Source organism: Chrysemys picta, chromosome 6, assembly GCF_011386835.1.
Source record: "Chrysemys picta bellii isolate R12L10 chromosome 6, ASM1138683v2, whole genome shotgun sequence".
Lineage (NCBI taxonomy): Eukaryota > Metazoa > Chordata > Testudines > Emydidae > Chrysemys > Chrysemys picta.
The window spans coordinates 133,159,480-133,181,141 of NC_088796.1; the positions used below are offsets into that span (position 1 = coordinate 133,159,480).

At 47.3% G+C, this 21,662-nt stretch overlaps 1 protein-coding gene across 2 annotated transcripts in view; it reads right to left on the minus strand.

The window, feature by feature from the left end:
* Window positions 1-20,780: 20,780 nt before the first annotated feature.
* Window positions 20,781-21,662, minus strand: part of NCBP1 (nuclear cap binding protein subunit 1) — a 51,113-nt gene continuing 50,231 nt past the window's right edge. For both annotated transcript variants that reach the window (XM_005283500.4, XM_005283501.3), the window contains one exon: window positions 20,781-21,527. In XM_005283500.4, coding sequence (XP_005283557.1) covers window positions 21,414-21,527 — 114 coding nt within the window. In that variant the 3' untranslated portion in view covers window positions 20,781-21,413. The remainder of the gene's footprint in view (window positions 21,528-21,662) is intronic.

Consider the following 21,662-nt stretch of genomic DNA (forward strand, 5'->3'; position numbering starts at 1 on the left):
CACTGCAACAGTCCTTTAGCCCAAGCCCTGCAAGTTCAAGTCAACTGCCAGGGGCCAGCTGCGGATTTTTAATTGCAATGTAGACATACAGTAAGTTCCCATCCCTGTAGTGTAGCGAAGAGTTGGGATTAGAAGAAATGAGTCCCAGCTCACTGTCTTCTGTAGCGAAGATCTTGGCAGGTATAATATTACAATAAAGGTATCAAGGCTGAATCCCCATTCTGTCACTTCGAGTGCAGAAGGTGGGGGCCCGCATGGATTTTAAAAATTAATACTTGCCACACCAGGCTTTTATTAAACTCCCAAGGTTACAGCTTTTCTCTGACCTTGGCTTAGTAAACTCTGCCACCACCCAAATGCAAAAAACCCCTTTGGACCCAGGAAGGAACACTTGGGAATAGGAATAGGTTCCCTGTGGGGTACCCTCAAGCCCTTTCACCCCCCCTCCAGGAAAGAACTGAGAAAGAAAACAAAGGAAATTAGCTGTTGCTACCAGCTAATCAAACAACATGCACAAACCTCTTAGGACATCAAAAATCCAATCCTGTTCTTAAAGGTAAATTTTCTTAAAAACAAAAAGGAAGAAAATACATCTGGAACTAGATGGTAGATTTTAAAAGAGCAATTCCAAAAATTAAGCACCCAAAATAGCTTCTTGGGGGTTCAGCTTAAAGGTTACAAGCAAACAAAAGCATCCGGGGTTCGCACAGAGGCGTTCACGAGCCTTAAAAAATAAACAGAAATAAACCTAATCGCGTCTTCCTAAACATTCCTAATTTACTTAAAAGTGGTTCTAGATGTAATCCGATGTTTTTTATATCTGGTTCAAACTTGACACAGCATTCCTGCTGCCTGTCTCTTCAGCCCAGAGAGGGCAACAGACAAAGGGAAAGTTTCTTTCCCAGTTTTAAAAGTTCTACCTTCCCATTGGCTCTTTTGGTCAAGTGCCCACTTTTTTTTTCTTTTCTTTACCTGGGGGACTTTTTAATCCTTTATAGGTAAAGCAAGTAGAGAACAGCTACCAAGAGGGATTTTACAGCTAACTGGCTGGCTGGGTGTCCATCAAAGGGAGCTACCCCCACACACATACACTTCATTTATCACAAAAGGCAAGTGGGGTGAAGGTGGGAGAGTGGCAAAAGGGAAGTCGCATTTTGCTATCAAACTTTGATTAAATTAATTACATTCAAAAGTTTCTGTAACTTAGCAATTCTTTTTCCTAAACACTTCCCAAAACCAGCGTGGCTTATTCTGTGCCTGAGCCCATTTATGCCCCACGCCTTGCCAATGAAGGTGAGGTCACAGGACCATGCATACTTAGTCTTGTCTGTTTTCAGGAAAGCTTCATCTCCGTACATTCCTACTTATAATCAATATGCTTCTGAAATTTGGCTTTATCTGTACCTGGTGGGAAAGAGGGAACTGGGTTTTTCCCTTTCTCTGATTCTCTGAATTATTTTTTAAATTGCACATTGATGAAGCTCTCGGGTATGTTGAGATTGCTACTGTGGGACTTTCTTCTTGAAATATTTCTCCTCATAAGCTTTTTATTTATTTACTTATTTAAACTGGCCCTATCTGATTTTGGAAAAGCCTTTTGGTGGCTTCACCGATTAAAAGTTGGCAGGAGTCTTTCTTGAAAACTAACCCTAAATATAATAGGGGAAATAGTTCTTTGATGCAATTCTTGTAATTTGGAGAGCTTCTTTCCCTCAAATTGCTGGTGGGTGGGTTTTTGTTTTTTCTAAATAAACCAGTTTAATTTCTTTGGAGAACAAACTTGACAGGGAAACATTAAAGTAAGCTGAACTGGAAAAGTAAACAACCTGCAGAAAAAAATAAAATGAAGAAATTCACACTAAATTGAAAATAGTAAAGAATAAATGCTTGTTAGAGCTTTAATTAAAGATAACAGGTGAACTCTTTGTTCCACTGAAGTCAATGGGAGTTTTGCCATTGACAATGCAGTGGAGCCATGATTTTCTCCCTGGTGAATTATGCTAAAATTTATAATGTATTAGGTTTTCCTGAAGTATATGAGGGACAGCAGTGCTTCCATAATTAAGAGTGTTATGTTGAGATTGCACTTAAAATATTACGCAATGTGCAACACGTGGCTATGACCATGGGAATATTTTCCTCCTTGAGGCCTAATCTGACATAAAGGCATCGCCAGCACACCTTTAATCTGCCATATGCACATTCCGTGGTCATCCTGCACCTACTCAGCCTATTGTTGAACCGCTCCTTACTGCTATCTAGGTTTCCTGTGTACAGTTCTATGAGCCATGGCATTAAGGGGTACACTGGGTCTCCCAGGATCACTATGGGCATTTCAACATTCCCTATGGTGGTGATCTAGTCTGGAAAGAAAGTCCCTGCTTGCAGCTTTCTGTAAAGGCTGGTGTTCCTAAAGACTCATGCATCATGCACTTTTCCAGACCACCCTGCATTGATGTCAGTGAAACGTCCGCTGTGATCGACAAGCACCTGCAAAACCATGGAGAAGTACCTGTTCTGTTTGATGTACTCCATCACAAGATAGTCCAGGTCCAAAATTGGAATACACGTGCCATCTATCGCCCCTCCACAGTTAGGCAAATCCATTTCTGCAAAGCCATACACAATTTCACGCACCTTGCCAAGAGTCACAGTCTTTCACAGCAGGATGCAATTAATGGCTCTGCACACTTTCCTTAACACAGCCCCAACGGTTGACTTCCTGACTCCAAACTGATTCGTGACCAGCTAGTAGCAGTCTGGCGTCGCCAGCTTCCACACTGTGATCACCATGTGCTTCTCCCCCGAGAGGGCAGCTCTCATCTTGGTGTCCTTGCGCTGCAGGTCTGGGGCGAGCTCAGCACATAGTTTCAGGAAGGTGACTTTCCGCATCCGAAAGTTCTGCAGACACTGCTCGTCATCCTAGACCTGCAGAACAATGCAATCCCACCACGCAATGCTAGTTTCCTGAGCCCAGAAGCGATGTTCCCCCGTGTTCAGCTGTTTCATGAATGCCAAAAGCAATCTAATGTTGCTTCTATCCATGTCGGACAGCGCATCAGGCAACTGTAACTCCTGTTGCCTTCACAGCTTCAAGATTAACTCCACTGCCATTGGTGATGTGCTCCTGACAACTAGCAGCGCAGTGGAGAGCAGCGCAGGATCCATTCCTGCAGACAGAGATGGCGGGGCGAGCAGAAAACAAGGGACATTGAAAAATGCCATGAGCTGAAGATGGAAGCACATGGAATGCTGGACGGAAAGCAATGCATCATGGGACAATGAGCCTAGACCCATGATGTGCTGCGATCTGCTCCGCCTTCCCACAACACCTAGCAGCAGAAGATGGAGAGCTGAACTGTGGGATAGTTACCCAGAGCATATTGCTCTCACTGTTGATGCAACCGCCCCACGTGTGGACGCACTATGCCGACAGAGGAAGACAGTGTGAACATGCAACGATATTCTTTAAATGCTTTTTGATCGTCGACCAAACTTTTGGTGAAAAAAGTCTGCCAGTATAGGCATAGCCTAAGAGGTTAATTCGATGGGGAGAAAAATGTATTCAACCTCATCATTGCAAATGTGCACTGTGAATCAGCAGGCGCTGTTATCTAAATATGACCTCATAAAGTGGGGAGCTATGCCCAGATTTATTGATAAATTCCCAGAATCCTCCAGGGTAAAATTTAAGGGGTTAATTGCAGAAGGTCATCTCATGGCAAAGACGTTGTTGCAATCAGCACTGGATGTGGCAGACTTAACCTCAACTGTAATTATGAGAAGGGCTTTGTGATTGCAGAACTCCTTGAGGGCCATAGAGTTTTCAATGGTTGGGCTTGAATTTCCGAGAGCGCTGACAAGACACTACATTCTTTTAAGGACTCCCGTGCTACTTTGCATTCATTGGGGGTTTATACCCCAACTGTAAAGAGACGTCATTATGGAAGTCTGCAACAACAGCAGCAATACTGCTTGAAGTGATGGTGCCAGTAGTTGTCCTACCATGCTAGGCAGCAAGACTACTCCAGGAAGGGACACAAGTTACAGCCTTCTGGGTCCAGTTTTAACCAGCCAGCCTGTCCTCTGCCAGCTTCGAGCAAGCACCCATTTTGACTTGCATATCAAGAGCAGCATTCCAGTTGTGAACTCCCCAACCATCTCTCTCTCACTGGGGGACAGGCAGTCTCACTTCTACAGGGCTTGGGAAACAATAACCACAGAAAAATGGGTCTTAGGCACTGTGGGATTGGGTTCTGCCATTCAACTTCTGTCTATGCCCCCTTGCCGCCCCACTACCCCACCCCTTTTCAGGGACCTCGCTCACAAGTCACTTCTCCTTCAGCAGCTCCAGCCTCTGCACACTTCAGGAGCTATAGAGGAAGTTCCCCTGCAGCATCGGGGAAGGGATACTACTGATGGTATTTTGATCAGCCATGTAAAACTGAAAAATGAAGGGCTCAGCAGTTAGGAAATGCAGCATTAATGCTGGACACTCAATCTGAATTCTCATTTTATGTATGTCTTAAAATATGGTCGGTCTTGATATGTATTATTATTTCAGTTAACACAATATATAATAAAATCAGAATTTCTTATTCAACCTTTCATAGAGTAAGTTCCTGTACAGTTTGTAGCTTTCAGCCTTGGTTTGAGTTTTAAGTGTTGTCAGGTCTACAGCAATGCAAGTTTGCAGGAAGTTTGTTCAGTGGTTTAAATGTTACAGATGTTTAAAATCAGTCAGGTAAAGCTTTTTCTGGATTGATTTTTAAGCTAGTGGCATTCAGAGTGTTGGGTTGTCTGAATCTCTGGGACAGCTCTAATAGGATCGTCTTGTTTTGGAAATCATCAAAAAGTTGAACTCATCTCAAACGCCAGCCTGTCACATCCAAGCTGTTTAACTTCAGAAGTTCATAATGTGACATACTATACCTTGGGGGGCATCTTGTAACCCCCATATCCCTCATCTGTATATAATTGTGATATTGCATATAAAGCATGCCATGTGAGGTCTCAGGGAAAAGGTTATGATCGGCTGAAAGTCACTGTTCTATCTAAATATGTATAGCTTTAGTGCATATGAAGTTATGAGAATTGTGTTGTATGGTTGTCACTAAAACATGCTGTAAGTCGGGGAATCAGACAGATATTAGATCCCCAGAGCCAACAGCAAGGAAAGTAACCAACGCCCGGGCAGGTGTCAAACCACCATCAACAGCCATGGTCCAGCAAGGGAGTTACAATGCAATGACTCATCTGCATGAGGCCACACTAGGGGAATTGCTCAACCTTGCCTGGGAACTCAGCAATGCCCCACAGACATGCCTGGACTTGTGTTCTCCAAGCACGTGGACTAAGGGTATAAAACAGAACATGGGGCGCACACTTCACCTTTCTCCTGCCCCTACCTATGCTGCAAGCAACAAGGACACTGAGAAGACTTAAGACTCTAACAGAGGAGACTGGGCCAGGTTTCCAGGGTGAAATCTGTGTACTATGAACTGCAGTATCCAGTGGAGTGAGAAAAACTGCTTAATCTAGATGTTGCCCAATCTAATAGGGTTGAGAGTTTAGACTGCGTGCTTATATTTTATTTTCTGTTGGTAACCACTCAGATTTTAAGTGATAGGCAAAAAGTCAATCTTTTGTCAATAAAGTCAATAAACTTCTTTTACTGTTTATCTTTACCAGTGAGTTTGCCTGAAGTGTGGGCAAATCTGCTCAGATTTGCAAAGGCCAGTGTATATCTACTTTCAATTGATGAAGTGGTGACCCAATTAGTACATTTGCAATGCTTATCTTGAGCAGTGCAAGACAGTATATTCCTGAGGTACAAGGCTGGGTGGGGGGTGAGGAAGGAAATGTGGCTGGTGCCTTGCTCTGTATGATTCGTGAGTGGCTCTGGGAGCCTTCATGCAATCTAGCTGGGTGTGGGGCTCCACATTTGGTTGTGCTGAGTGGTAACAGCACCTAGAGGGGTTTGCTGGTTGTCACTAGCAAAGCATTGTGGGAGTAGGCCCAGGCTGGAGAGTTAAGGGGGCACAGCAGTCCCACAGTTCCAGGCTGCACCCCGGGGATCCCGGTACACACAAATTAAAAATACTGAAGTGATTTTCTCAAACTTGGCTTCTGTTGTAGATCTCTTTGCTGGATTAAACAGCAGATTTCTAATTTTGATTACATATGGTTTATTATCATTTGACAAGGCTACAGAATAATACGCTGGGAAAATTCATCAGATTGACCCAAACCCCCATACTCTGCCCTGTTGAGGAATGATGTGCCTGAGGTAGTTAGGGGCTGTCAGGAATAGAAGGCTGTTAACATTCTTCTGGTGGAGAAATCCCTCCAGGAGGGGAACTGGTAGACTGGTTACCTACTCTGGACACTAATTATTTTTACCGTTTGGGAGCTGATTACAGGAAAACCACCATTCTGGGATCAATGGGCATCTTTGAACAAAGATGAGCCTTGCTGTATGGCTGGCTTCCTAAGTGGTAGACAGCAGGCAATAAAGGATGATTGTATTCTCCTTTGCCTTTGTGAAAGTGACTACCAGCTTTTCCTGGGAGCACTTCCCTCCATCAGAACAGGGCCAGCTCTAGCTTTTTTGCCACCCCAGGCAAAAAAGAAGAGCTCCACCCCACCGTAACACCCCCACACCGGGCCGCTGAAACCCCCCCCCCCCGATTGCCGTGCCGGGCCGCCCAACCCCTCTCCCCCCCGAGCGCCAGGTCGCCCAAAACCCCCAGAGTGCCGGGCCGCCGAGAGCCGCGCCGGGCCACCGAACCTACCCGAGCGCCTCCCCGGGCCGCCCAAACCCCCAGAGCGCCGCGCCGCCCAAACCCCCGCCCCCCGCCCAGCGCCAGGCCAGGCCGCCCAAACCCCTGAGCACCATGCTGGGCTGCCCAAACCCCTGCCCCCCCGGAGCGCCACGCCGGCCGCCCAAACCCCCAAGCGCTGCGCCGGGCCGGGCCATGCCGGGCCACCCAAACCCCCGCCCACCCCAGCACCGCGCCACCGAAACAAACAAAAAAAGCCCCTTGAGTGCCGCCCCCGAACAAAAACAAAACCACCGCGAGCGCCTCCCGCCACCCCAACATTGGCCGCCCCTTATACGGTGCCGCCCCAAGCACGTGCTTGGTCGGCTGGTGCCTGGAGCCGGCCCTGCATTGGAAGGTGATTTCTCAAGCTTTTGCTGCACTTCCTGCTGCAGACCGGAAGCTCACAGCAGACATACATCCTGTAACTTCTGTCCAATGGCTGCATTACAGACATCAAAGGATGATCAAATAAACCAACTCTTTGACATTCTCTGTGTGCTCATACAGTTATACCAGGGTCTTTCATTCCACAATCACACAATACTGGTCAATGTGACATAGAAGCACAGCCAAAGAGACAGTGTAACATAACAGACGCGAACTGCACCCTAGCTAAACATACAAAGGCAGGAACCCATCCTGCAATGACCTTCACATGTGCTTAACTTTAAGCAGGTGATTAGTCCCATTGACTTCAATAGAACTTTCCTGCTTAAAATTAAGCATGATTGTGAATAAGTGAATAATCAGGGTCACAGCTTGTAACCTTGTCAGGGCAGCACATACAGGGTGATGCTGTAATACAAAAAAGAACGATGAGGTACAGTACAGTTATATGAATGGGCTGTGCTGGGTCACAATGTCGGGATATTTAAAATTGCCTGTGTTTGTGGACAATGGCTGTACATTTTTGGAAGGGCTTCTGTATTCCCCTGGGCAATTTTTGAATAATGAGATTTTATGACGTAGGCAACCATCGGGGAATGTTTATCTTTAGGATAAATTTGCCCTATTTAGATCCAGCTTGAATTTCCTAATTTTCATTGAATTAAAATCTCATACTTAGCAGTGCATTAACATTAGTTGCATATAATATGGTATGTATAAAATATACGATGGCTTGTTTATATCATTTATATTACAATATATGAACAAGTTTTGATACCAGTGATCAGTTATAACCACTCCCAGTTAGCAGGATTTCTTATATTTCTGTAGAAATAGTGGATATCAGAACGGGGCTACGAGTATGGAGTAGAGCTAAAATGCACCCATGGTAGAGTGGGAGCCAATAGCAGAGGCTAATCCTTATCCAGGATGAATAAGTATTTGAGGAGTAAGAATAATATTCCCATTGAAAAATGTAATTCCTTTTGGGAAGGAAGGAGATGAAATGCTAGGTTCTTTGCATCAGAATGTTTCCCATTCAGTATTAACCCTAAGTCTCCTGACCTTGGAGCATTTATTTCTGTTAATGTATTTCAGTTAGGAAGGGGGAGGAGGAGGACAAAAGAAACCCCATTGAATAAACTTTTATGGTGAACAGAAATATGGCTAGGGAGGAAACAGATGAATTGCTGCACCCAATTCACGTATACGTTTGTTTGTGATGAGCGTGACACGAGGGGAATTGGATGCTCGAATGGGTCCAGCGCTGATGTAAGCAATTACCCATTGCTCACACACACTCACCTCACATGGACGTGTCCACGGACTGTCTTTGCAGGTGCAGCAAGCAGAGGCACAAACCTTACCCTCTGGAACATTTGGCCAATGAGAGTGAGTCCTTTTCTGAGACCTCTGGGGTAACGGCTAGAGCCACAAGAGACTCAGGTGCCTAACGGACATTTTAAGTGCCACTGAGATCCTCAAAACCTCTGCTCAGCTGCCAGCTAAGCTTGTAGGTGCCTCAATTCCTTAGGCACCTAAATCTCCGCTGGTGGGCACATCCAAAACTACCTCTAAACCCTAAAGCCACTGAGCAGCTCAGCACCTTGCTCATGCCTGAACCCTGCTGGGATTCTCAAACTCGGCATTCCCCTGCCAAGCCTGATGTCAGGTGTTCTCAGAGCAGCCTGCCAGGCCTGGCCCCACACCCAGGGCAGCAGCCAGCCAGCAGATTGGAGTGCTAGCAATGCGCATAGAAGAGCCCATAGCTCAGTGGGTCAGGCGCTCACCCAGAACGCAGGGGACCTGTTCTCAAATCTCTTCTCTGTCTCATTTGGAGCAGGGACTTAAACTTGGGTCTCCCACCTCCCAGCTGAATGCCTTATCTTCCAGGCTACTGGCTAATTTGGGGTAGGGCCCCTCAATCTCTCCTACTGACACTAGTCTACTTTGAATAAATGAAATATTCATTGGGCCAGAGAGAGATTCCACTACAGCCTGGTGGCTTGGGCACTCCCCTGGGATGTGGGGGACCCAAGCCTTGGCTCTAATCAATAATTAATTACTCAAAGAGTGGAACCCCTCCCCCAGGCGAGACAGAAAGGCCCACCCCAGAATACCCAAACCCCCAGTGGTTGACACACACCCCAGGGCTGTAAGAAGTGTGTTCAAGTCCCTGTTCCAGAGCAGACACCTGAGGACGGGTCTCCCATGTCCAAGGAGCCTGGTTATGGGCTGTAACGGGATGGGGAACCCTGTGCTGGTTTCTCACAAGAAAAGACCAAGCCTCCAGGCTGTGAATTCAGAGCTGAGCAAGGCATCTACCTAGAGCTGAGAGTGGAGTGTAGCCCAGCCCCACCCCACTCCTTAGCGTTTCCTCCTGGCTAGCTTAGGCTTCTGTGCAGCCCAAACTTGGGTACCTCACTCTCCCTGCATTGTAAGGGGAACCATGGGCACCGAACTCAGGCCTGAGAATTCCCCTGGGTGGCAGGGCAGCTTGCAGTCAGGTGCTGCAACGCTGAGCTTTGCAATGCCCTGTGCAGATTAGCCCCAAGAGCTTTCCCACCGGCTCTGTACGGGGCGCCTCTGCTCTGTGATCCCAGCACCTCTAGCAGCATGCCTTCCCTTTCCGCTCTGTACGGGGCACCTCTGCTCTGTGATCCCCCATGGTGCCAGTACCTCTAACAGCATGCCTTCCCCTCCCGCTCCATACGGGATTGCCCCTGCTCTGTGATCCCCCGTGGTGCCAGTACCTCTAACAGCATGCCTTCCCCTCCTGCTCCGTACGGGGTGCCCCTGCTCTGTGATCCCCCGTGGTGCCAGTACCTCTAACAGCATGCCTTCCCCTCCCGCTCCGTACGGGGTGCCCCTGCTCTGTGATCCCCCGTGGTGCCAGCACCTCTAACAGCATGCCTTCCCCTCCCGCTCCGTACGGGGTGCCCCTGCTCTGTGATCCCCCGTGGTGCCAGCACCTCTAACAGCATGCCTTCCCCTCCCGCTCCGTACAGGGTGCCCCTGCTCTGTGATTCCAGCACCTCTAGGAGCATGCCTCCCCCTCCCGCTCCGTACGGGGTGCCCCTGCTCTGTGATCCCCCGTGGTGCCAGCACCTCTAACAGCATGCCTTCCCCTCCTGCTCCGTACGGGGTGCCCCTGCTCTGTGATTCCAGCACTTCTAGGAGCATACCTTCCCCTCCAGGCTTTGGCCAGGGCCCCTTTCACCTTCTTGGGCCTGAGGCTGCAGCTGTCACCACACCACAGAAAGGGATCCCAACTTGGCCAAGGCCAGCAAGTTTTTGACTGGGGCCATCTATAGGTGAAAAGGGTGGCCCAGCAGTAGGGGACCTCCACAGCCAGGTGTGCTGGGCAGGGAGAGGGGCGGCCTTGTGCCTGCCCCAGGTCAAGTGCAGCCTCGGGCTGATGGAAAGAATGAAAACACAGGAAACAAAGATGAGCAGCAGGGGAGCAAGCAGGAGGAAGAGGCTGCAGACCACCATGGTCACTGCATTGAGACAGGTCCGCACACACCAGCTGCAGCATGGCCAGGATCTCACATGCAAAGCGGTTGAGGATGTTTTGCCCACAGAAGGGCAACTGCAGGTTGCTGGCTGTGCCAGCAAGTTGATGGCACCAGTTTCCAGCACCCTGTATACAGTCTCCTATTCATGACAAAGGGGCAGTGCAGGGGGTTGCACATGACCATCTAGCGCCTGAATGCCATGAGAGTTAGAAGCATGCACTCCCACGGCCCCCAGGAGAGGGAGAGAAACATTTGCAACATACACCCCACACAGGAGTTGGGTTTGTGCTGGGCAAGGAGCTGGTGCAGCAATGGTGGGACAGAGATGTCTGTGTAACACATCCAGGCCGGAGAAATACTTGGGGGTGTGAAGACCAGGATCTAGTTTGCTTAGGGCAGTGGCCAGCAGGGTGATCAGGTACATGGCCAAGAAAGCACAAGCAGGCCTTCTGGAGTTCAGGTGGGTGAAGAGCCCCTGCTGTGCAAGAGCCAGCCTCAGCTTCTCCCACAGCTGGAGACAGAGGTTGCTTCTACTGCAGAAGAGCAAAAGACCTTCCCTTCCACCCTCAGCAGGTTCTGGGACTTTCCCGCTCCCCTCCAGGACTCCAGCATAATATTCCCTTTGGCTGGGGGTTACCCCACTACTAGCTTGAGACACAAGTAAAATAGCATCCCCAGTCAGACTTTCAACAGGGATATTACCCTGCACCCCCAAAATCCAGACACCTTCTAAAAACATTCCTGTTCCACATGCACCTTGGCCAAAGCCACAGGAATCTTATGTCCACCCACTGCCAGAAACTCCACTTCCTGGTCAGGTAACAACAGTCTTTTAGAGTATACTTCCCTTGACCAGAGAGAGCTGGGCTCCTGTGCCATTGCCCTAGGCACTGCTTGGTCTCTACTTTGGTAACCTTAATAAATTCCATATCTACCCTCTTAGGCCTGGTCTACACTACGACTTTAATTCGGATTTATCAGCTTTAATTCGAATTAACCCTGCAACCGTCCACACAACGACGCTATTTATTTCGATGTAAAGGGCCCTTTAAATCGATTTCTGTACTCCACCCCGACGAGCGGAGTAGCGCCAAAATCGATTTTAACATTTCGAATTAGGGATAGTGTGGCCGCAATTCGATGGTATTGGCCTCCGGAAGCTATCCCACAGTGCATCATTGTGACCGCTCTGGACAGCAATCTAAACTCGGATGCACTGGCCCGGTAGACAGGAAAAGCCCCGCGAACATTTGAATTTCATTTCCTGTTTGCCCAGCGTGGAGAGCACAGGTGACCACAGATAGGTCATCAGCACAGGTAACCATGCAGGCTGATAATCGAAAAAGAGCACCAGCATGACCGTGAGGGAGGTACTGGATCTGATCGCTGTATGGGGAGAGGATTCAGTGCTTGCAGAACTTCGTTCTAAAAGACGAAATGCAAAAAAACTTTTGAAAAAATCTCCAAGGGCATGATGGAGAGAGGCCACAATAGGGACTCTGAGCAGTGCCGCGTGAAAGTCAAGGAGCTCAGACAAGCCTATCAAAAAACAAAGGAGGCAAACGGTCACTCCGGCTCAGAGCCGCGGACATGCCGCTTCTACGCCGAGCTGCATGCAATTCTAGGGGGGGCTGCCACCACTACCCCACCTGTGATCGTGGATAGTCTCATCAGCGACGCCTGAGGATTCTGCCGATGGGGGAGAGGAGGAGGAGGAGGATGAGGATGAGCTTGCAGAGAGCACACAGCACTCCGTTCTCCCCAACAGCCAGGATCTTTTTCTCACCCTGACTGAAGTACGCTCCCAAGCCTCCCAAGCCAGTACCCAAGACTCTGACCCCATGGAAGGGACCTCAGGTGAGTTTCCCTTTTAAAATATAAAACTTGTTTTAAAAGCAAACGGTTTTTAATGATTACTTTGCCTGACTTTGCATTCGCGGTCAGTTCAGCTACTGGAAAAGTCTGTTAACGTGTCTGGGGATGGAGCGGAAATCCTCCAGGGACAGCTCCATGAAGCTCTCCTGGAGGTACTCCGAAAGCCTTGCCAGAAGGTTTCTGGGCAGTGCATCCTTATTCCCTCCTCCATGGTAGGACACTTGACCACGCCATGCTTGCAGCAAGTAATCTGGTATCATTGCCTGACAAAGCCTGGCAGCGTATGGTCCCGGTGTTTGCTGGCATTCAAGCAACATCCGTTCTTTATCTTGTTGTGTAATCCTCAGGAGAGTGATATCACTCCTGGTAACCTGGTTGAAATACGGGAACTTAATTAAGGGGACAGAGGTGGCCGTTCCTACTGGGCTGTTTGCCTGTGGCGGAAAATAAATCCTTCCCTGCAGTTAGCCAAGCGCAGATGGGAAATTGGGCCTGAGTTTTTCGCGTTTGGCTAGCAGGGATCTTCCCTGTTACCAGCCACGCGGTGGGGAGAGGGGTACCGTGATCATCCCAGAGAATTCATGGCGGGAGGGGGGCGGTGGCGGGGTGTGTGTGTGGTTAGTTTGGTGCCTGCAGGGATCTTCCCTGATACCAGCCACGCGGTGGGGGGGAGGGGTACAGCGATCATCCCAGAGAATTCATGGCGAGAGGGGGGGGTGGTTAGTTTGTTTTCTGGTGCTGCTGAATGTTAACAGAAAAACCGCAGCACTCTACAGGCTATGCTTGGTATGTGGGAAAGGAGGGCGCAGAAGCTGTAAGACAATGGCTTACCATGGCCGCATGCAAGCCGAATTCTGTTGCCCAGACCTGTGATCTCTAGCAGCAAAGCCACAGGCACTCAGCATTAAGAGGCAAAATGCGACCTTGCACAGAAATCACATGTGCTATGTAATGTGAATAGTGTTGGTCACCGTGAAAGAGTATAAGCATTGTTCTGCAAAATGTAGCTTTTTAAACAATTCTCTCTTTTTTCCCCTCCCTACAGCAGCTGCAAATTCCTCAAGCCTCCCTCCGCCATCCCGAAGGTTATCACAGATAAGGCGTCGTAAGAAGAGAACGCGAGACGAGATGTTTTCTGAAATTATGGAATCCAGCCGCAGTGACGGAGCTCATCTGAATGAGTGGAAGGAAACAGTTTCAAAGTATAGGAAAGAAGCCAGTGAACGTGAGGACAGGAGGGACCAACGTGAGGAGAGGAGGGACCAACGTGAGGAGAGGAGGGACGCTCGAGGTGAGAGGTGGCGGCAGGAAGACCAGAGAAGGCAGGATGCAACGCTGGGGCTGCTGCGTGAGCAAACAGACATGCTCCGGCGTCTGGTGGAGCTTCAGGAACGGCTGCTGGAAAACAGACTGCCGCTTCAGCCCCTGTTCCCCCCTCCCCCCTCCCCATGTTCCGTATCCTCCTCACCCAGACGTGTAAGAACGCGGGGGGGGAGGCTCCGTACACCTTCCCATTCCACCCCAGTAGACAGCCCAAGCAAAAGGCTGTCATTTTTTTAACCTTTTCTTTGTGGCTTTTTCCTTCCCAGCAATCCTCCTCCCAAACCCCACCCAGGTTCCCTCCCTCTTTTTCTAATCTATTAATAAAGAATAAATGATTTTTAAATGATAGTGACTTTATTTGGTTTGAAAGAAAGCTGGGGGAAGGGGGAGGGTGGGTTCCTTACAGAAAATCAGTCAATAAAGGGGGCGGGTTTTCATGAAGGAGAAACAAAACAGATATTTCACACTGTAGCCTGGCCAGTCATGAAACTGGTTTTTAAAGCTTCTCTGATGCACAGCGCTTCCTGGTGTGCTCTTCTAATCGCCCTGGTGTCTGGCTGCGCGTAATCAGCAGCCAGGCGATTTGCCTCAGCCTCCCACCCCGCCATAAAGGTCTCCCCCTTACTTTCACAGAGATTGTGGAGCACACAGCAAGCAGAAATAACAATGGGGAGATTTCTTTGGCTGAGGTCAGAGCGAGTCAATAATGATCGCCAGCGACCTTTTAAACGGCCAAATGCACATTCTACCACCATTCTGCACTTGCTTAGCCTATAGTTAAACAGCTCCTGACTCCTGTCCAGGCTGCCTGTGTACGGCTTCATAAGCCATGGCATTAAGGGGTAGGCTGGGTCCCCAAGAATAACTATTGGCATTTCAACATCCCCAACGGTTATTTTCTGGTCCGGAAAGTAAGTCCCTTGCTGCAGCTCTTTAAACAGAGTAGTGTTCCTGAAGACGCGAGCGTCATGAACCCTTCCCGCCCAGCCCGCGTTGATGTTGGTGAAACGTCCCTTGTGATCCACAAGTGCTTGCAGCACCATTGAAAAGTACCCCTTGCGGTTTATGTACTCGGTGGCTTGGTGCTCCGGTGCCAAGATAGGGATATGGGTTCCGTCTATCGCCCCACCACAGTTAGGGAATCCCATTGCAACAAAACCATCCACTATAGCCTGCACATTTCCCAGAGTCACTAACTTTCGTAGCAGCACCTGAGTGATTGCTTTGGCTACTTGCATCACAGCAGCCCCCACAGTAGATTTGCCCACTCCAAATTGATTCCCGACTGACCGGTAGCTGTCTGGCGTTGCAAGCTTCCACAGGGCTATCGCCACCCGCTTCTCAACTGTGAGGGCTGCTCTCATCTTGGTATTCTGGCGTTTCAGGGCAGGGGACAGCAAGTCAAAGTTCCATGAAAGTGCCCTTACGCATGCGAAAGTTCCGCAGCCACTGGGAATCGTCCCAGACCTGCAACACTATGCGGACCCACCAGTCTGTGCTTGTTTCCCTTGCCCAGAATCGGTGTTCCATGGATAGAATCTGCCCCATTAACAACATGATCTCCAAAGCACCGGGGCCCGTGGTTTCACAGAATTCTGTATCCGTGTCCATGTCCATGTCAATGTCCTCATCATGCTTGTCGCTGCGCTGCCGCCGCCGCTGCCTCCTCGCCTCGTTTTTCTGGTCCTGGCTGAGCATAAACTCCACGAGAATGCGTGAGGTGTTTACAATATTCATGACTGCTGTCTTGAGCTCAGCGGGCTCCATGCTTGCCGTGGTATGGAGTCTGCAGTGTGTTCACCCACCCAGGAAAAAAGGCGCGAAAATGGTTGTCTGCCGTCCGTTGCTTTCATGCAGGAAGGGAGGGAGGGAGGAGGTGAGGCTGTACCCAGAACCACCTGCGACGATGTTTTTTGTCCCATCAGGCACTGGGATCTTAACCCACAATCCCAATGGGCGCGGGAGACTGCGGGAACTATGGGATAGCTACCCACAGTGCAATGGTGCAGAAATAGACGCTAGCCCCGGTACTTGGACGCACACCACCGAATTAATGTGCTTAGTGTGGCCGCATTCATTTCGACTTTATACAACCTGTTTTTCAAATCCGAATTATATAAATTCGGATTAATCCCGTAGTGTAGACATACCCATAGGGTCAGTCCTCACAAGACGCACCAGGTGAACTGTAGGGACCGCTGGGGCTTCTGCGTTAAGGACAGCTGCATGAATATGGGTTAGATTCTTTTAGCTCATGGCCCTGATTTCTCAGGTTCTCACTAGAGTTACACTGGAAGCACCTTCTTGGACCCTCTTCCTTTGCAAGAGGCTTGTGAGAGGGATTTCAAGGAATGGAATGATCCAGAGGCAGGGGTATGAGTGCTTAAACTCCCAGCTACCCTTTCTTCCTGGGGGAAGAACAATCTCCCCCTTTACACTGGGTTTGTACCCCTCGTTCTGTGGCCTGGGCTTGCACAAAGAAATCAGGCAGAGTGGCCATTGCTTGAATGGAATCTCAAGATTTATCCCAGAATATATTCCTAACCTGATCTAGGGACCAAAAATTGATTCAAATCCTCAGCCCCCTTTCCCTTTACCCATTTTCTCATTAGCCGGGCAGCATCGCCAAGGGGACTGCTGTGACCCAGTGCCTTCCAATCTGCGACCCAGTACTGGGTTGTGACCTATGGTTTGAAAACCACTGGTCAACTTGGGGGGGGAGGGGAGGAGGGAGCTGTGTGCTGAGCCTAGTTACCTGCTAGGCAAGGCTGAGAACTTCCTAACAGGTCTCGAGCCCTGCCCTTTGATCCCTACTCCCTTTAGGGTCCTTTGACAAGGGGGCAGGGCTAATTAAGGGTGAACAGGGATTTAAAAAGCCAGCTCGTAAGTGACCAGATGGGCCAGTGAACACACAGAGCCAGCAAAGAGGGGAGTTTTTTGAGGGAGGGGAGAGAGGGAGCGTGAAAGCCAGATACACCTGATGAACAAAGCTGAAGGACCAAAAAGAATGCAGGCAGCAGAGTGGGGATATCCAATTTATTGCACTGAATACAGCACATACAAGTACCCGCCTTGTGGGCAGGTGGCGAATGTGTGCATTTGCTGCAAGCAGCTCATGGCCTTCAGAGACTGAGTACGAGCTCTGGAGACCAGAGCAGCTGAATTGGGAGACAGATAGGAACAGAGTAGAGTAGTCCTGCCCTCAATCTGAGGCTATGTCTACACAACTGCGGCACGTCAACCTATGCTACATAGCTCCAGCTCTGTGAATAATGTAGCTGGAGTCAACGTACCTTAGGTCGACACTATGGGGGTCAATGGGAGAAACTCTCGTCGACTTCCCTTACTCTTCTCGTCCAGGGTAGAGTACAGGGATCGACTGGAGAGCGATCTGCCGTTGATCTGGCAGGTCTTCACTAAACCCGCTAAATTGACTGCTGGTGGATCGATCTCAGAGCGTCCATCCGGGCTGTTGTGTAGACCTGCCCTGAGAGCCGCCGTGCTGTTGAGGAGGAGAAGGAATATCTTGGGAAAGGAGATCATCAAACTGGAATGAAGGGAAATGATCCCATAGTTGGGACCCTCCTTCCAGACGATGTCATGGTGTCCTCTTGCCTGAGGATACCCCTCCGAGGGAGGGGACCCCTATTATTAGGGGGAGACAGGTAATAGTAATGGGGGATTCAATCATTAGCAATATAGATAGCTGGATTTGCTATGACTGGGAGACCGTGAAATGCCTGCCAGCTACATGGAAACTTTTTAATTTTTAATACAGGCTAAAATTAAATGTTTATCTCAAATACAAAAAACAAACAAACAAAAACCCAGTAAGAGGACCAAAAAAAATGAGAGGGGCTAAACAGTAAAAGAGGCAGTTGCAGGGAAAAAAAAGCATCTTTTAAAAATTGGAAGTCAAATCCTTCTGAAGAAAATAGAAAGGAGCATAAACCCTGGCAAGTCAAAAGTATAATAAGCAGGCCAAAAAAAAATCCAAAGAACTAGCAAAAGATAAAAATTAACAGCAAAAATATGTAAGATTTCAGAGTAGCAGCCGTGTTAGTCTGTATCCGCAAAAAGAACAGGAGTACTTGTGGCACCTTAGAGACTAACAAATTTATTAGAGCATAAGCTTTCGTGGACTACAGCCCACTTCTTCGGATGCATCCGAAGAAGTGGGCTGTAGTCCACGAAAGCTTATGCTCTAATAAATTTGTTAGTTCTTTAAAAATATGTCAGTACATCAGAAGCAGGAAGGCTGCCAAACAATCAGTGGGGCCACTGGACAGCTGAGGTGCTAACAGAGCACTCAGGGAAGACAAGGCCATAGCAGAGAAGCTAAATGAATTCTTTGCATTGGCCTTCACTGCAGATGATTGAAGAAGATTCCCACACCTGAACCATTCTTATTATGTGACATATCTGAGGAACAGTCTCAGATTGAGGTGTCAATAGAGGTGGTTTTGGAACAAAATTAATAAATTATATAGTAAGTCACCAGGACCAGATGGTATCACCCAAGAGTTCTGAAGGATCTCAAATATGAAACTGCAGAACTACTAACTGTGGTATGTAACCTATCGCTTAAATCAGCCTCTGTACCAGATGACTTGAGGATAGCTAGTGTGACACCAATTCTTAAGAAAGGCTCCAGATGCGATCTGGGCAATTACAGGCCAGTAAGCCTAACTTCAGCACAGGGCAAACTGGTTGAAACTACATAAAGAACAAAATCATCACACACAAGTAAATACGATGTTGGGGAAGAGTCAACACAGCTTTTGTAAAGGGAAATCATGCCTCAACAATTATTAGAATTCTTTGAGAGGGTCAACCAATGTGGACAAGGGTGATATAGTGTACATGGACTTTTGGAAAAAGAAGGTCCCTCAAAGGCTCTTAAGCAAAGTAAGTGGTCATGGTGTAAGATGGAACATTCTCTCATGGATCAGTAACTGGTTAAAAGACAGAACACAAAGTGTAGGAACAGATGGTCGGTTTTCAGAACGGAGAGGGGTAAATAGAGTCCCGCAGGGATCTGTTCTGGGACCAGTGCTGTTCAACATATTGATAAATGATGTGGAAAAGGGGGTAAACAGTGAGGTGGCAAAATTTGTAGATGATACAAAATTACTCAAGACAGTAAAGTCCAAAGCAGACTGTGAAGAGTTAAAGGGATTTCACAAAACTGGGTGACTCAGCAATAAAATGGTAAATAAAATTCCATGTTGATAAATGCAAAATAATGAACATTGGAAAAACATAATCCCAATACATACAAAGCAATGGGGTCTAAATTAGCTGTTCCCATTCAAGAAAGATCTTTGAGTCATTGTGAATAGTTCTCTGAAAACATCCATTCCATGTGCAGCGGCAGTCAAAAAAGCGAACAATATTAGGAACCATTAGGAGAGAGAGATAATAAAATAGAAAATATAATACCTCTATATAAATCCATGGTAGGTCCTATACCTTGAATACTGCATGCAGCTCTGGTCACCCCATCTCAAAAAAGATGTATTAGATGTAGAAAAAGTACACATAAGGGCAACAAAAATGATTACAGTGTGGAACAGTTTCTGTATGGAGAGAGATTAAAAAGACTGGGACTTTTCAGCTGGAAAAAAAAAAGACAACTAAGGGGGGATATGATTGAGATCTACAAAATCATTATTAGTGTGGAAAAATAAGGAAGTGTTATTTACCCCTGCGCATAACACAAAAGCCAGGGTCCCCCAATGAAATTAATAGGCAGCAGGTTTAAAACAAACAAAAGGAAGTATTGCTTCACACAACACACAGTCAACCTGTGGAACTTATTGCCGGGGACGTTGTGAAGGCCAAGACTATAACTGGGTTCAAAAAAGAATTAGATAGAATCAATGGCTATTAGCCAACGTAGTCAGGGACAACCCCATGCTCTGGGTATCCCTAAACCGCTAAGAGATGCTGGGACAGGATGACAGGGGATGGATCACTAGATGATTCCCTGTTCTGTTCATTCCTTCTGAAGCATCTGGCATCAGTCACTGTCAGAAGACAGGATACTGGGCTAGATGGACCACTGGTCTGACCCAGTGTGGCCATTCTTAAGTTCTTAGGTGACCACAAGACTGCTGGTGGAAAAGTTACAATCAATGATAAAAGATTAACCTATTTACATTTTGTATTCAGTCTCTTCTTGGGAGAGAGGTTAGCATTTAAGGACAGCACACTGTCCACGGTGTTCAAATGGGAACTACGTGATTCAGAGAGCATCCAAGGAGAATCTAATTTGAACGGGAAACACCCTGCATGTGCTTCTATTATCTGTAAAAAGCAACAGAGGGTCCTGTGGCACCTTTGAGACTAACAGAAGTATTGGGAGCATAAGCTTTCGTGGGTAAGAACCTCACTTCTTCAGATGCAAGTAATGGAAATCTCCAGAGGCAGGTATAAATCAGTGTGGAGATAACGAGGTTAGTTCAATCAGGGAGGGTGAGGTGCTCTGCTAGCAGTTGAAGTGTGAACACCAAGGGAGCAGAAACTGCTTCTGTAGTTGGATAGCCATTCACAGTCTTTGTTTAATCAGGATTAAACAGGACCCTCTGTTGCTTTTTACAGATTCAGACTAACACGGCTACCCCTCTGATACCTTCTATTATCTGAATGATCTAGATATTTTGACAGGCACTGTAAGGTGGTAACTCATCTTTTTAGATGTTGGAAAGTAGCAATATATTCCTCAGAAGATGTCAGCATGAAGCTTCCAATTGTTAACACTTCCTACAAAATCTTTTGTAATGAACAGTTATGTTTATGAGCAGCATAATGTTTGTAATTACTGTAATAAAAAAAGACACCAGACAACAGATTTAAAAAACATATTTCAACTGTATTTCAACCACATTCTCTTTCAAACTGTGAAAAATCTATTCAGTTTGGTAATAAACCCATATGCTCTAGACTACTTCGTAAGCTTGACTCAGCGTTTCACATGCCTGAAGTTAAGATACTTTTCCTCTGCCTAACTAAAGAGAATTTATCAAGTTGCTCACTGAAGAGTTGCATGTCTGTCACATTCACAAGACACTCTATGACCTGCTTCACATTATGGTAATTCGGGGATTTGTTTGGTTTAAGGATTAGGCAGAGGTAACCAATTCTCTAATATTTTCCCTATTTATTTTTATATAAACGACAGAGGGAAGAAACAAAAAACAAACAAATGCTATGATGAAGCCAACATTCAAACCATTTAAAATTAAAGGACAAATTAAAAGAATTCATAATTATTCCACACCAGTCCTCTATCAGTCATAACAAAGGCCTATGTCGCTAAAACAGTTGATGTCTGTTACAGTACTGTATTGTTTACACAGAAGAATATGGTAAGCCATCTTGAATTCAAAGCTTCTTCCTTCCTCATGTCAAGTTTTCCCCTTTTTGTTTAAAAATATGAAATCAGTTTAAGTCCTGTAGATAAGACTCAGAATGTGAAAAATTCTCAGGCCTGCAGAGCACAGAATTGCTGAAATACAGCCAATATGTGATGGTCCAATTCAGCTGTAAACAGAAGGTTCTCCAAGGTCAGCATGTACTGCTGGATTATCTGATGATGCTGCAGACAGAGACAGACACCTTTATTACTCTTATTTGCCTTTATGTACCAAAGCATGCAGAGAACAGAACATGCATCAAACACAGCAGCCAAATTTCTGGCCAAAACTTAGGGCTACACGGGTGCTGGGCTGGG